Source organism: Chaetodon trifascialis, chromosome 4 (genome assembly GCF_039877785.1).
Source record: "Chaetodon trifascialis isolate fChaTrf1 chromosome 4, fChaTrf1.hap1, whole genome shotgun sequence".
Taxonomy (NCBI): Eukaryota; Metazoa; Chordata; class Actinopteri; order Chaetodontiformes; family Chaetodontidae; genus Chaetodon; species Chaetodon trifascialis.
Window position 1 is genome coordinate 9,246,201 of NC_092059.1, and position 13,994 is coordinate 9,260,194.

Here is a 13,994-nt window from a genome sequence, read left to right on the forward strand (position 1 = left end):
GTTGACCAAACCCAACTCTAGGTTGAGTTGGCACTAGTGCTGAAAGGATCAGTCAATTGACAGAAAATATACTGACAAGAGCTTCAGTGTAGGAATAATCTTTGAAGTTATTTATCAAGCATGAATGGCATTCCTTATTTTTCAGATGTGAGGATTTGCATCTTTGCTTGCTTTTACTGTAAATTGATTATCTTTGGGCTTCTGGCTGTTGGTCGAACACAAGCAATCTAAAGACACAAATCGGAACAGCTGATAATACAAATAATTCCTAGTTGCAGCCATTGATTCCACTAATGAACAGTCAAACTGTCTCATCATTTATGCTCTTAAAGACACTCAAAAGACACAGAGAACTACATCTACACCTTCCAAATGCTCAATCTAACATGTTCACTGAACCTGACCTCTCCGTGGCAGCATGTGAACTTGCCCTAGGCTCAAGGTGCCCCCGACCCTCCAGAGACACACATGCAGACACGGTGCATATACTAAAGTGTACACAAAGAAACTCTTATCATTGTGGTTCCAGTCTCAACCACATCTACGACGCTGTAAGCTGGGCTGTGGGAAGGAGATAAGTCTTTGGAGAGTATGAGCAGGAAATCACTGCTGTGGGTTCCAATCTCCTACTCTTTCTTGGGTTTGTTGACTTTAGTTTGGATCATACGCCTAACCCAGTTAAAATCAATGTGGGTGAGTGTGTGTGTGTGTGCGTGTGTGCCTGTGACAGTGGGTGTCTCCCGTGGAGGAGTGGAGGTGTGACTGGTCTTAACCATTCTTCTCATCTTTCTCCTTTGTCTGTTTCCTCCTCCCTCTGTTTACTCTGGTACCCCCTTTTTAACCTTAAGGCATGAGACTGAGAGTTGATGTGGACATGAAATCACACCAGAGCTTTCTGTGAGGTAATGAGCTGACACAAACAGACTGATCAACAATAGGGTTGGCTGACTGTACAAGTATATCTGCAATTGGCTGAGGCCATTGCCGGTTGGTTTTTTGAGGGCGACTTGTTAGGCAATTTTTGTCATTTTATTTTGGTAATTTGCTGCTGCTCAGTGACAGACTCTTGTTCTGTGAGCTAACCTAGTACAAAGAGGCCAGCAATTGGAGAGAGAGGCAGTGGGAAAAACAACATGTAGAGCCAGAATATTTTCACAGCTAACTTGGCAAATTATGGGTTTATTTCAACCAAACCAGAGCTGTTCAGTGCTGGAACAGTGGAAAGACAAACAAAGACCATTTTATTTTGTTTCTGTAGAGTATGAATGGAGTCTGTTTTACGACAAGTTAACAAGGCAATTAAGCTTCAGCGAAAGACAGATACTGGAATGCAGAAGGTGTACAGTTTCATTAGGAAACTCTATAGGTGTAAGACTATTTACTATCTTGGCATTTTATGAATTCATTTATTAACTTGACTCTCACACACACCTCCCAGATGAAACTACAATATTTTAACATATCACCCAACCCTAATAGACAAAAATAGCCAGAGCAAAAGATCCTCAACAAAACCCCACAAACACACAGATATGACTGGGAAACGGAGCAGGTATGTCTATAATAAAGGCAAAAGAATGAAGATCTCAACAATAATAGGGTTGTGGGAGCAGGATTAAGAGGCCTGGAGAAATGTGTTCAGAGGCACCTAAAACCCTGAAGCAGAGGGAGGGACAGAGGCATGGATGGATGAGCGACAGTTTGATGAAGGAGGCGAAGCACGAGGGAATTACACTCCTCTCTCTGCTCCGCTTCACCCTTACCCCTCCCCACCCTTCACTGCTCTCTCATCATTAGTAAGGAGTTGTGCTCCGAGGTATTCCTCCTCAAATTACCTGAAAAAAGACATCCTCTTTCCTTTTGGCCCTTTCTCTTCCTCTGTCTGGCCTGCAGGCAAATTCTACCTGTCAGATCAAACAAGCAGCAGGTCTGCACAACACAGTAACTCTCTCCCCTCACTCTTAAGAAAGCTTTTTTTGTGTGTTGTTTAAATATAAAAGGCATGACAGTGACTCCAAGAGAAAAAGTGAAAAAAAGAGACATTGTTGGGGAGGGTGAGTTAATCAGTTTGCACCATAGCCCAACAGCAGACAAAGAGATCTTGTTCTGGAGGAAAATAGGGTTTGGACAACATAATGTGTGTCTCCTCTCTCTAGCTTGGACTGCTCAGGTATTAACTCAGTGAGTCAGGCTCCATGTTCATGTCAGGAATCCTGTGGCCCACAAACAAGACCAGTGTTTCTGTGGTCTTATCTAACGCCTCATCAGAAAGTACTTATGGAAACCTTCTGCAATGATCTAAGTTAAAAACACCCACCAAACAAACTTGTGACATGCACAAATCCGTACGGAGACACACTCACAACACACACCTGTTTCACACCCAAGGCTGATGGCTTGCAGTGTCACCGGTTAGACGACTTCTCTGCACCCTGCCCTACTAGTCAGCAAGTCAACCTCTCCCATGTACATTAATTCTCCTTCACAACGTCCTTTATATCTAAAATAAGACGCATAAGCCTTCAGTCTAAACACAAATTTCCAAGCCATTTTTCAAATATATTTTTTCTGCAAATGTCCACACTTCCGATATGTAGAAAAAAAATGTAATATAAGTTTCCCTTAAACAAAAAGTCTCTAAAAAAGGAATTAAAATATGTAAAACAGAGACTTGCACATATTACTAGAGTAGTTTTTTTGTTTTTCAAAGTTTCCAGGATGTATGGGAACTCTGCAGAAGAGGCACCGGAGGCAAGTTGACGAATGAGAACAGGCACAGAGGCTCATTCTGTTGCCAATCAAAACACAGCCTCGTCTCCACTGTGGACTTGCGGATATCAAATAGAAGCAATACACTCCTCACCTCTAAAAAGGTATCAGCTTTATTTTCCTGTTCTTACATTAAGTGAGAAAAGTTAATAACATGATGACATTTTACTCTTAGTTCCAACTCTCGCATCAAAAACAGGCTGACTAATTGTAAACTAGAAATACCTTTAAATGTCTTGGCAAAGAGATGTAACAGTTGTTCACAGTGGGAGCCTTATTGATATAAGTCTACCATATCAGCTGCCTGTTAAATTATACAGTTACTCCCCGTCTGACCCCAGATGTGATCCATGTGACATAATTAGGCTGGTCTGAGCCAAACGGCCAAAGTAGCTGTTTATTTACAACCGGCTCCCTTTAATAGGCTGACACACATAATTTGATTTTTACACAATCAGCCTTTTGACTAGCAGCACGGTACAGATGGGACCAGACAGACCAGACAGAGGCAAGCATATCTATTTGTGTGCACATATGTGTGTATGAGAGTTTGCGTGTGTAGTTTTCCATGCGGACAGCAGAAAAAATTGACTGACTAGTTAATCAGTCTAACAGCAGGCCTGCGCTCTGTCAGCTGACTCTTCTAAACTATGAGACTCCTCTCTGCATGTCTTCAGGGCAGGAGCCGTTTCTTTTATCATCAACATCATCATTCAATTCTGAGAAAAAAAAATTAAAAAAAGACTTAACGGCCATGAATGGCGTGGCTGAGCAAGAGATCTAAAAAATTAAATATCAATAGTTCTCTTGTGCAAAAAATTACTACAAAATCATTTTGTGTCATATTATTCACAGTTGTAATTAAATGGTAGTTAAGGTAATAAAAACAACATAGAAATGAATTGAATTTGTACAAGCCTTAAACTGCTGCAAGTGATTTTAATGTTGTTTCAGAAACATGCCAGTAAGTACTGGCATGAAGCCATATGTCTGTCTGCTCACATCAAGAACGCAGCTCTAACGGTGGGTGTGAATTTTTGAACAGGTCTGTTGTTTACCAAGACAATCCAATTGTGTTTCCTCCACCTGAGGAAAATTCCAAAATTAAAAGCTGTCTGTCATGAGCTGTCCTTGAAAAGGTCATCCTCGCCAATGTTTCATCACATCTTTATTACTGGCCTAACCTGCACAGACATCACCTGCACCTCACTAGTTCATAATGCAGCTGCAGTGCTTAACTAGATGCACCAAGATCACATCACATCCACTAGTGCCTTTTAGATCCTGTCTGTAGTGATACAACTGTTTGACTAGTCTGTAAAAAAGAATACTGCTCAGACACACTACACAGAGACATTGACCCCTTTGCACCTGCAGGATAATGTCTCTGATCTCCAATTAGAAAGAGGGAATGTCAAACACTAGTTAAGGAATGCTGCTTTCCTCGTCCTATTTACAGAAGCAGCAGACTGTTGAAATTCCAAAAGTTCTGGGAACAGACACACAGTGTGATTCACATCACTTTTGGTGAAATATGATCAGGTTCATGAACCAGCTATGGTGTGCTTTCGTTGGGAATTTGGCTCGGGAGTGGCAATGCAATTATAAAGATAGCTCAGTCTTAATTACAAACTAGGCTAAGCTGTCAGAAAGTGGAAAGCATAGATCAAATAGGCCACTGCTCTCCTTTACACTACAGCACTTTTCCTCACTGGTCTGATTGCACCACCGGTAGTAGAAGAGACTCACTTGCAGGTTATTTCATGTTTCCACAACAGCATGGCATACCTCCAGAAACAAAAGGCTGCATTAACATGTGTGGTGAGAGTGATTAGCCAACTTGTCATTTTGATTCAATCAATCAAGTTTCAGATTGTTTTTTTCCTCATCAATTACACTAAAAAGCTTACTTTCTCAAGTAATAAAAATGTCTCTTCACTGTCTTGACATCCCTCAGCAACAACAAATCAGTGGTAAAATATATTGGCAACACTTAGAACTATCAATTTTATAGCAACACGAGAGTAAGTAACAAAACCCCCAAAATGTCCTAAATAACATCTTGGAGGTGGAAGTGTGTGTATTGGTATTGTTCCCAGTACTGGTGTACTTTGTCAGACAGAGCAGTCTTTTATTCCCTTTTCCGTGCCTGAGCAAAACCTCATGGTCCCGTGGACAGGCTGGGGTTGATCTAAAGATCCATTTCTGTGCTGGCTTTCACATCCGCCAATCCCCTTATAAGGCCTTTATATTGCCATGTTCTCATTTTTGTCAGTAGTGTTGTAGTGACAGCATGAGTTAAACTGAAAAGCCTGTGTGTTTGGTCACAGACCCAGCATGTCAATCTTACCTGCAGTACTCGGTGCCATTGCTAAAGGTCAGACACGTAGCGTTGTTAACACATGGTGCCTTATCATCCATACACTGCAGAGCTGGAAAAGACAAGAGACAAGACACAGTGGGCAGTCAGAGATGTTTCATCTGCTACATGTTCAGTCAAAATATCAGCAATATTTTAAGTGTCACCATTTCCTTACATGTGTCAATGGTACCGCCATATTTAACAGTATATAAATACAATCCTCACACCTAAAAACAGAGAGATGTTGTAATAGTGTCAGGAACATCAGTTTCCTCAAATGTTTTGTATACTGTGAAAATGCCTGCTCCTTGCCAGTTTTCCACTCTACACTCTTAATCAATCCACTTGATTAACAGTGTCCAGCATGTCTTGTTTTAGACACAGACATACAGAGACACCATGATAATGATGTCCTCCTGATTCATGTGAAAAAAAAAAATGTATATCACAGAAATAAACAGTTTGGATGACAAAAGAGTTTTTCACAAGCTGGGTAGCTCTAGGCTTGCCAGCAGTGCTTCATTGCTGCTAAATTTCAAAGTTGGCACTGCTCAAAACTCATTCAGGGTTTCCCCCAGAAAATCGGTTAGCGTAAGTGGCAAGATCCTCCTCACGCACACTCCCCTACCCTCTGAGGGACACCCTCCTCACAGTAGTCTGTGTAGAGGAGAGGGCTCGACCACCTATCTGGTCTATGAAAAACCACCCTGGAATCAGCCAGTGGTCATAGGGTGGCGGGGTGAGCAGGCAGACAGAAATGAGCCTTGATGAAGACAACAAAGTCCAACTATCTCCCCACCAATAAAACACTCACAGCCAGACACATAAGCTATTGTGTGGGCTCCAAACTGCCAGAGACACATTTCTCAAGTGGTCTTCATGTACATCATACCAGCCCAACATGCCAAACAATGGTGTTTTCAGTCTCATTATTTATCAATGTGATATGGTAGCCAAATGAAAGACCCCACTGTTAAGGGAGTGTAATTAATTAAGCACAGCTGTTGTAAATCATTGGTAGTGGTAGTTAGTCTCGTGTGTCTTTTTACAAAATTAAGGGGATCAGCTGATTTCAAAGAAATGCCACTAATGTCTTCACAAAACAGTCATTGCATTACAGGAAGTGCGCTCAGAAATGGTGTGACTTCCTGCACCCAGGTTAATCACAGTGTCACTCAAGTGGAGGAGTCCATGTGAAGATTCTTAACTATTATTAACTCTACTTGAGATGACTTTGTAGTGTTAAAAGCTGGACACATAGTTCAAGGTCCAGTCTCTGAACTGGTCTGGTCAGAGAGCAGCGGCAGACTAATGCCTTAGAGTCAGACTGACAGACATAGTCCATTAGACATGGGGATACCATACATAAACCACTGTGAAATTCATAATCCCAACAAGGCCGCACATAACCATGCCTCCATGTGCACAACTGCACAGACATCCACTGAAATAAAGTAAAGTAAGTAGAGCTGCAGCTGCAGGACAGAGACTACAGAATATATTGTGTCTTCATGGGACTATTTCTGTACTGAGCAGACATACAATATGCACACTTGCAACAAAATATGAAAATCATGCACAATCATGCACATAACAAAGCGTAGATAGCACAAAATCCACACATGTGGTTAGACTTCTGATACAGTGGTACTTTCACTTTTGGTTTTGATCACATTTATGTCAAAATTTAATCTAAAACTCTGTTTATCTGTTTTTAAATAAATCAAAAAAGGACATCAAATATGATTACTGTACAGTAAACCTGGGCAACACACCATAGGGTATGGCATGTGTGCCACAGAAAGCATCGAGCAGCGAGCAGACAGTTGCACAATCAGCAAAAAAACACAGTAATGGGGACAGGGGGGTGAGTTGAGAAGACTAATGCATAAGGCAGAAGGAGTGAAAGAATGGAGGCAAGAGAGCTGAGACAGGAAAAGCTGCTGTCATCTACGACTGGTTTGACGAGCTTCCCATGCACGCTGTCGCAATGCCAGATGCAATGATCTTACCAGATTTGGGACAGCCTGCCTCCTATTACGCCATTTTAAAACACACGCACAAACCAATTACCCCATGACATACAGGTCACCAATTCCCCGACTGAAAGTTTGGACAAGGTTTCAGCGATCAGTCACTCTACAGTAAAACAAACAAAATGTTCACACACATTCAAATGACTGACCAGCGCATTTTGATCCAGACTCATATCAACAGCATTGTATCCTCTCTACCTGGCTGTTCTCACACTTCACTATCAATGAACCATGGACAGAAACATTCCCCAGGAATGAGAGTCTTGATAAGACCCAATCGACAAAGTCAACAGTGAAACTCCAGGCAGATGGTGTGAGCTGAGAAAAAACACAGTTTCCTGACCCAAAGTATTACTATTATTGGGTATTTTCCTGATGAAAAGTCCACATTGCTTTTCTCACTCACAAGCAATTGTGTATGTGTGTGAGTGTCTGTGCATGTACAGGTTACGGTGGGAAGAGGAGTTTAAGTGGAGAACAAAAGCAGGAGATTTACAGTGTCTGCAGTCTGGTGGGACTGGGAGGACAGCTGTGTGTGATCCCTGCTGATGGAAGCTGGAGCTGTTAAGATGCCATTATGCAAAATGAAAACAGAGAATATAAACACTGATGTCAAAATGCTTTTCTCAAACTGACCTCAACATGACAATATTAATAATGTTATTTGTATTGCACCTTTCAAACATAGTAACAAAGACAAATGAGATACAAAAATGTATACAATGAATGCTAAAACATTCAGAAACAGAAGGGGACTCTTCTGATCTGCTGTGCGTTTCGGTATGTAGACGTGGCAAAGGAAAACTATTCACTGTGTTGCTGCATGGAAAATCAGGGGGGTCACTAGAGCAGTAGCAATAGGTATGTTTCCATTCACCTACTTTTCATGTACTCCTTTTAAAAGCTGAACAGAAGCAAAACAAAAAAAGTTGGCATATCAAAGAAGAGCAGATATGATAGAGGCTAATGGAAACAGATTTTTCAGAAAGACCTTGATGTCATGGTACCTGCTTATTCTACTGTAGAAAAAACATTAAAGTCCAACTGGAATCATATTTAGTCACCTCTTCTTGTAGTCAAAAATAATTAATTATTAAATATACTGCTTGCATTACATGTACTTTAGACAGCATGTTATTAATAGGACCACACCAACATTTAACCGGGCTGTGTGGTGTGCTGCAGCTGATCCTGTGAAGTTGTAAGTTAGATAAGAAGGAGCTTTATAATGCTAACATTACTGTATAGAAACAAGGTCTCCATCTACATAAACTTTAAAACAGCTCTTGTGCATAATAAGCAGCTAATTCTATTACTAGAAGTATTTACTGAGCTGTCCCCACTGCAAGTGGACCTTGGTTTTTGTAAACTGCGGTGGATGGCAGCAACCACAACTACTTTTGGACACATGCTGACATAAATTCCAGGTTAAAATAAGTTAAAACCAATCTCCCCTTTTTAAAATCTGGGTACTTTTCTGTGAGAATCTGTAAATACTGAAAAACACTGAGCTGTGCGAATAAGGTTTAAGGGAAAAGAAGGCAAAATTCACAGCCTTTAGAGGCTAAGACAGAAAAAAAAGAGAGGGGAGGCCAGGTTGTTGTGCTCAGCTGGCATTACACTGGTTCCTCCCTCAGCATTCGCCACTGCTTTGTCACTGACACCACAGCGGGTCCCTAGAGGGATCCAGCCATGTCATGAGGAGAAAAAAAAGACTGTCAAAGAGGTATTAAGAGGGAGGGCAAGAGATAGATGGGCTTTGAGCTAATAGCTGAGGATTGAGATGGGGAAGTAATTACGAAACTACAGACAAAGACTGCACACGAATGGGTGTCCCTGAGCACTGGCACACATCCATACAGCGGAGGGCAGGAAGTTGTTCGCGCTGAGTGAGGAAGTAACCCCATTTCCTGGAATTGCTGTACAAGCCTCTATATCCAGCAGGCCAAACAGTCCCCATGGTAACTTGCAATAAAATACCCTTAGCTCAGCATGGAAGGAGGGAGATGAGGCTCAAACTAAGCACCATTACCCTGAGGGAAGCTTTACTGGCCCACACAAACAGCAGAAGAACCGAGCAGACGAACCAAGCAGGGGCTTTAAGGCTTTTGTCTCGCAGGTCAGCTTCAGTTTAGAGGGTGGTCACATACTGTAAGACACAGACGTGTGCCAACAGAAACAGCAAAAGTGTGATTACTAGGGATGTTTCAAGCTCATGTCCTGGATCTTTATCAGGACAGATCAAGGCATTTTCAAATGCAACAGTATCAGCACTATCAAACCTGATCCATTTCCAATCCTTTATGTCCTTTAATGTAACCCATTAGACTCAAAGCACACCACCTGTCAAAAGTGACCCATGCCCTGAAGTTACAACACTGAAACCTGACAGATTAGTAAAACAGATATAAAGCAAGCAGTAGTTTCAATTGATAAAAATGAAAATAAAGTGCAACAAATATCTTGATTGGGACAGCCCCAGCAATTACCCTGGCAACTTGCACACTGACACGGTTGCTGTTGTAATTACTTGGCTTGCTTGTTGGCTTTCTTTGTGTGTGTGTGTGTGTGTGTGTGTGTGTGTGTGTGTGTGTGTGTGTGTGTGTGTGTGTGTGTGTGTGTGTGTGTGTGTTGGGGGGAGAAAGAGACAGACAGACAGACAGACAGACAGACAGAAACAGGGAGAGCGGACCAGACAAGACAAACGTGGGGACTTTCCCTTGCTCATTCACATCCTATTTTTTCTTTTTTCTGATTCAAAACTTTTTTTATTATGATTAAAGCAAAACTCAGGACTATTGTGCAGACATGTTCAGTTACATTCAAAAATACTTTAGATGGCAGAAACTGTAGTCTAGAATATATTTAGCTTGCAAGACTGTGACCATAAATATGCTCATACATACAATATGTGAATAACATATACATCCAGTGATACAGTGTCGTGTCTGTAGAATTACGAGGTCAAACTCCCTTTCATCCTATTGCATCAAGCGTGTTTTCAGTGTATTTCAGTTCTCATGCTGTGATAGAGTTTGGTAAAATTGTACTTGTTACCTTTACTTTAGTTCACATGTAGGTCAGTTCATCAGAACGACAATCATACATTATATCGCAATGTGAGATTTTTTTCCCCCTCATACCAATATGCATGGGTGGTTAACCATTATGAATAATTTCCGCTAGTCTAGCTTGGCCACACATAAAGACTTCCCTCTCTCCTCTCCCCTTGTATTTTTATTATACAGCCTTTTACAGGTATTTATACAACAGGCTCACTATTTGTCACCCGGTGACAAATAGTGGGACTAAATAGACTATTGCCTGACCAATGCCAATATTTCTATGCACTGGGCAACGCTTATTGTTAAACTCTGTATTTTAACCATATAATCATGTGTCCCAGCTAAATTCATTCATCATAGGTAACCCAGACTTTCCTCCTCCTCCGGCCTGATGTGCCCTGCTTGGTTCATTACTCCATGCGCCCTGCCTGAATGCCCCTGGATTACGGGGCTGCGTTAGCCAAAGAATGCAGGCCGCAGTAATTCCCTGTTAATTTGCTAACCTGTTCAACAGTGCAGACACAACGCTGTGTAATCCCCTCGACCTTCACAGCACCAAACACCGCCTCCTATAATAACAGTGCATGTCGTTCACGCAGGGCATGCACCTAGCTTCATTCACATTATGACTGCCATTTATTTAATATGAAAGGATCAAAGTCACTGAGAGCAAACTGTTGAAGCGGGCACTAGTGCCGCATTAGCACGGTGAAGCACATGGTAACAGGCCCATAACTATGACTTTCACCTTGTTTGCTATGCATTTCAACTTCAAGACCTTAAATGACAGTAGCTCTATGAATTTATATCTATTCTAAGCCACCATGGCATCAGAGGCGCACACACATGCACTGTGTCTTTGCATGGAAATGCAGACACACGTACATCTGGTGCACAGCCCCACAGACCTTCACTCACTGAGTCATACAGTTCTACACATTATTTACTACTCTCTCCCACTACAACCAACAAGCACAGGACCGAAACATGTGCAGAGGCCTGGCTTTTTAACTACACTACTAATCTAAAGGGTGGAGATGGCTGAACTGAATATAACCTGAGAGATGAATGCACAGTATCTTACTAGGGCTGTGGCAATAACCACATGGCCGCAATACTGCAGTCATGTGATGCCAATGGGCAGTTGAGCTCATTACCATCGTAATTGAGATTTTTTTTTCTTTTTTTCTTTTTTGCTGGTTTTTAGTGAATATGGTGTGTGATATCAAACATAACAAAGTCATTTATCGTTCTTATCATCACTGTTTTCCATCCTATGTTGAAAGGTTTCTGGAGAAAAACTAAACTTTCAGTTACTAATCACTTAAGATTTCTTTTGTTTGTGTCAGTTTATTATTGATTTTTTTCAAGGCATGAGTATTTGTGATATCTACAGATAACTTTCAGTTGAAGATATAATACATAAACATAAAAAACAAGAATAAAGTAAAAGTTGGAGTTGGAGTTTAGATTAGATTGCAAGCGCTTACAGCAAACCCACTTCTCTTAGGTGATAATGCCCATAGAGTTGGCACTGGCCGGTTGACATTACTCGGCCCCTCCATGCTGCTCCTCACATCAATGACTCACAGTAACTCCGCTTCTGACACTATGTCATGTTGGGTTCTTTCAATAACTCAGATGACTTCTGCGAGTACATTTTGTGACTTTCGTTAAAGCACTCAAAAGCATTTCATGGTAGGTTAATTTAACTAAGTCTGCTCTTTGGGACCAGGCCCTGTGTGACCCCTGAACTCATGCACATGTTGATGTAGGACGTCATGCATACCTGAGATTACACAAAGAGATTGGTTGACAAACTCAAACCAAGGCATCGTGGGATTGATGGCCCACAAGAACAATATATATATACACATACTGTATAAGTATTTTCAACATGTAAAAATGGATAAATCACCATAGAAGACATTCAGCATAGGATTTATCATTATGGATTTACTGCACAGACTCCAGAAAGACTGAATTAAAAATTCTGCAAGGGATATGGCTGCACCAGAGCCCACATTGAGGTGAAGGAGTTGGGGGTATTGGCGATAAATCATGGAGAAACATTTCTTTTCAGCAGTAACAAATAATCCATACAGTAAAGCCCTATACAATATCTTCCTGAGGGAGAAGATGAGAAGATATCTGACAGAAACCAAAGGGAACACTTGCAGGGTGTCACAGAGAAGATGTCTTAAACTGTATTATTAACACAGCCACAAGGCAGTGGGTAGAGCTGGTGGTCAGTAAGTAATGCAGTGTTGTGGGTAGCTCAATAAATATCTTTGTCTTCAGAGCACAGGGCGAAGCATGGTGGAGATAAATCACATTTCACACCAGCTTGGGGCAGATGCAAGTAAACCATGGGCGGCACAATTGCTGGCCTTTGTCAGTTTGTATCCACAATGCAATACATACACACACGCAAATATATACACACACGCATGTCAGCTGTCTACGGTTTGCACTGGGCAAATATATGCAACCATCCACATACCTACACCATCAGTGTAACACTTTGTTGTGTGCTAGAAAGATGGCAGCTACGCTTCCTCAAGAACCAGATTGATATTCAGCAGGACTGCAAGACAATATTAACCATGATCCTGCATCAACACAGACAGAATTCTTTGGCCTTGACGGCCCCTAAAAGTACATGTTGCACAATCATGTATTATCTTTTCAAGACATCACATACAGCAGAACTGTCTTTAGCAATATTTTCAGCTCAATTAGCAAAATAAACCACAAAAGCTTGATGACAAATGCCTATGTACCTTCTGGTATGTTTTTACAGGTAGTTTAGGAATGTGTCTGACATCACATTTTGTAATCAGAGCTCGGTAACACTGAGCAAAAAGAAAACACAGACAGTACCATATTCTTCAGACAATAAAAAATGGCTGATTAATGTAGTACAGGGAATGTGCTGTGCCCTATTTTTACTGTCTCTGGAATAATATGCTTAAACCGTGCTCTGGCACGCAAAGTTGTGACTATAATAAGCATTTCCATTGCACCCTCTCAGCAGGGGATCATTGTTGTGGCCTGCAATACTGTGGCCCTGCTTTGGAGTAGATTCAAACTGTTCCTCCCTAACTGAGCTACGATGCACTAAACTGAACGGCTTGGCACATGTGATCAGGTAGGTGAAGAGGTACAGAGCGTATTTTTTACATTTTTATATTTAGCACATTGCAGCTCTTTTATGATACACTTTCATGTGCCACATTGGAGCTCTAAGCATCAGGTAAAGATACAGCTAGTGCTGCCTCATGTTAACAGCTTTGAACTGGCAAACATCTGGCAGGCTTTGATTGTGAAGAAGCTAAAGGAAGTGTATTTTAATAACTGCTCAACACAACAAGATTAAAACATTTTCACAGGTTTTTTTGGCAAATGAGTTCCAACTATTGCAATCAACCATAATGAACCTGTGAAATAAAAAGCTGCAGGCTACAGCTGCTACATGGGTCAACCTCAAACCTTCCTCACATCATCAAGGTAAACAACACCTTCTACAATGCCATCCTGTCATATGGAAAACCACTTCTGCCTTGCACAGATCAGGCTGTGGTCACAGTTGCTTGTGGTGTGGCACATTACAGCAAAGAGTCCCGACTATTTGGAAGTTTAGCATTAGCGGGAAAAAGTATAGGTGGGGATGCAGAGGGGAGGGGAAAGAAAATCATGGTGCACAAAGTGTGCGAGTGAAAGAGAACGAGGGTGAGCACAGAGGGAGGGAGGAATGTCAAA

The 13,994-nt window shown here is 41.5% G+C and overlaps 1 protein-coding gene across 1 annotated transcript in view; it reads right to left on the reverse strand.

Moving 5' to 3' along the window:
- The window catches only part of notch2 (notch receptor 2), a 40,560-nt gene that overhangs the window by 24,267 nt on the left and 2,299 nt on the right, over window positions 1-13,994 (reverse strand). The window contains exon 2 of the mRNA XM_070960642.1: window positions 5,120-5,201. Coding sequence (XP_070816743.1) covers window positions 5,120-5,201 — 82 coding nt within the window. The remainder of the gene's footprint in view (window positions 1-5,119; window positions 5,202-13,994) is intronic.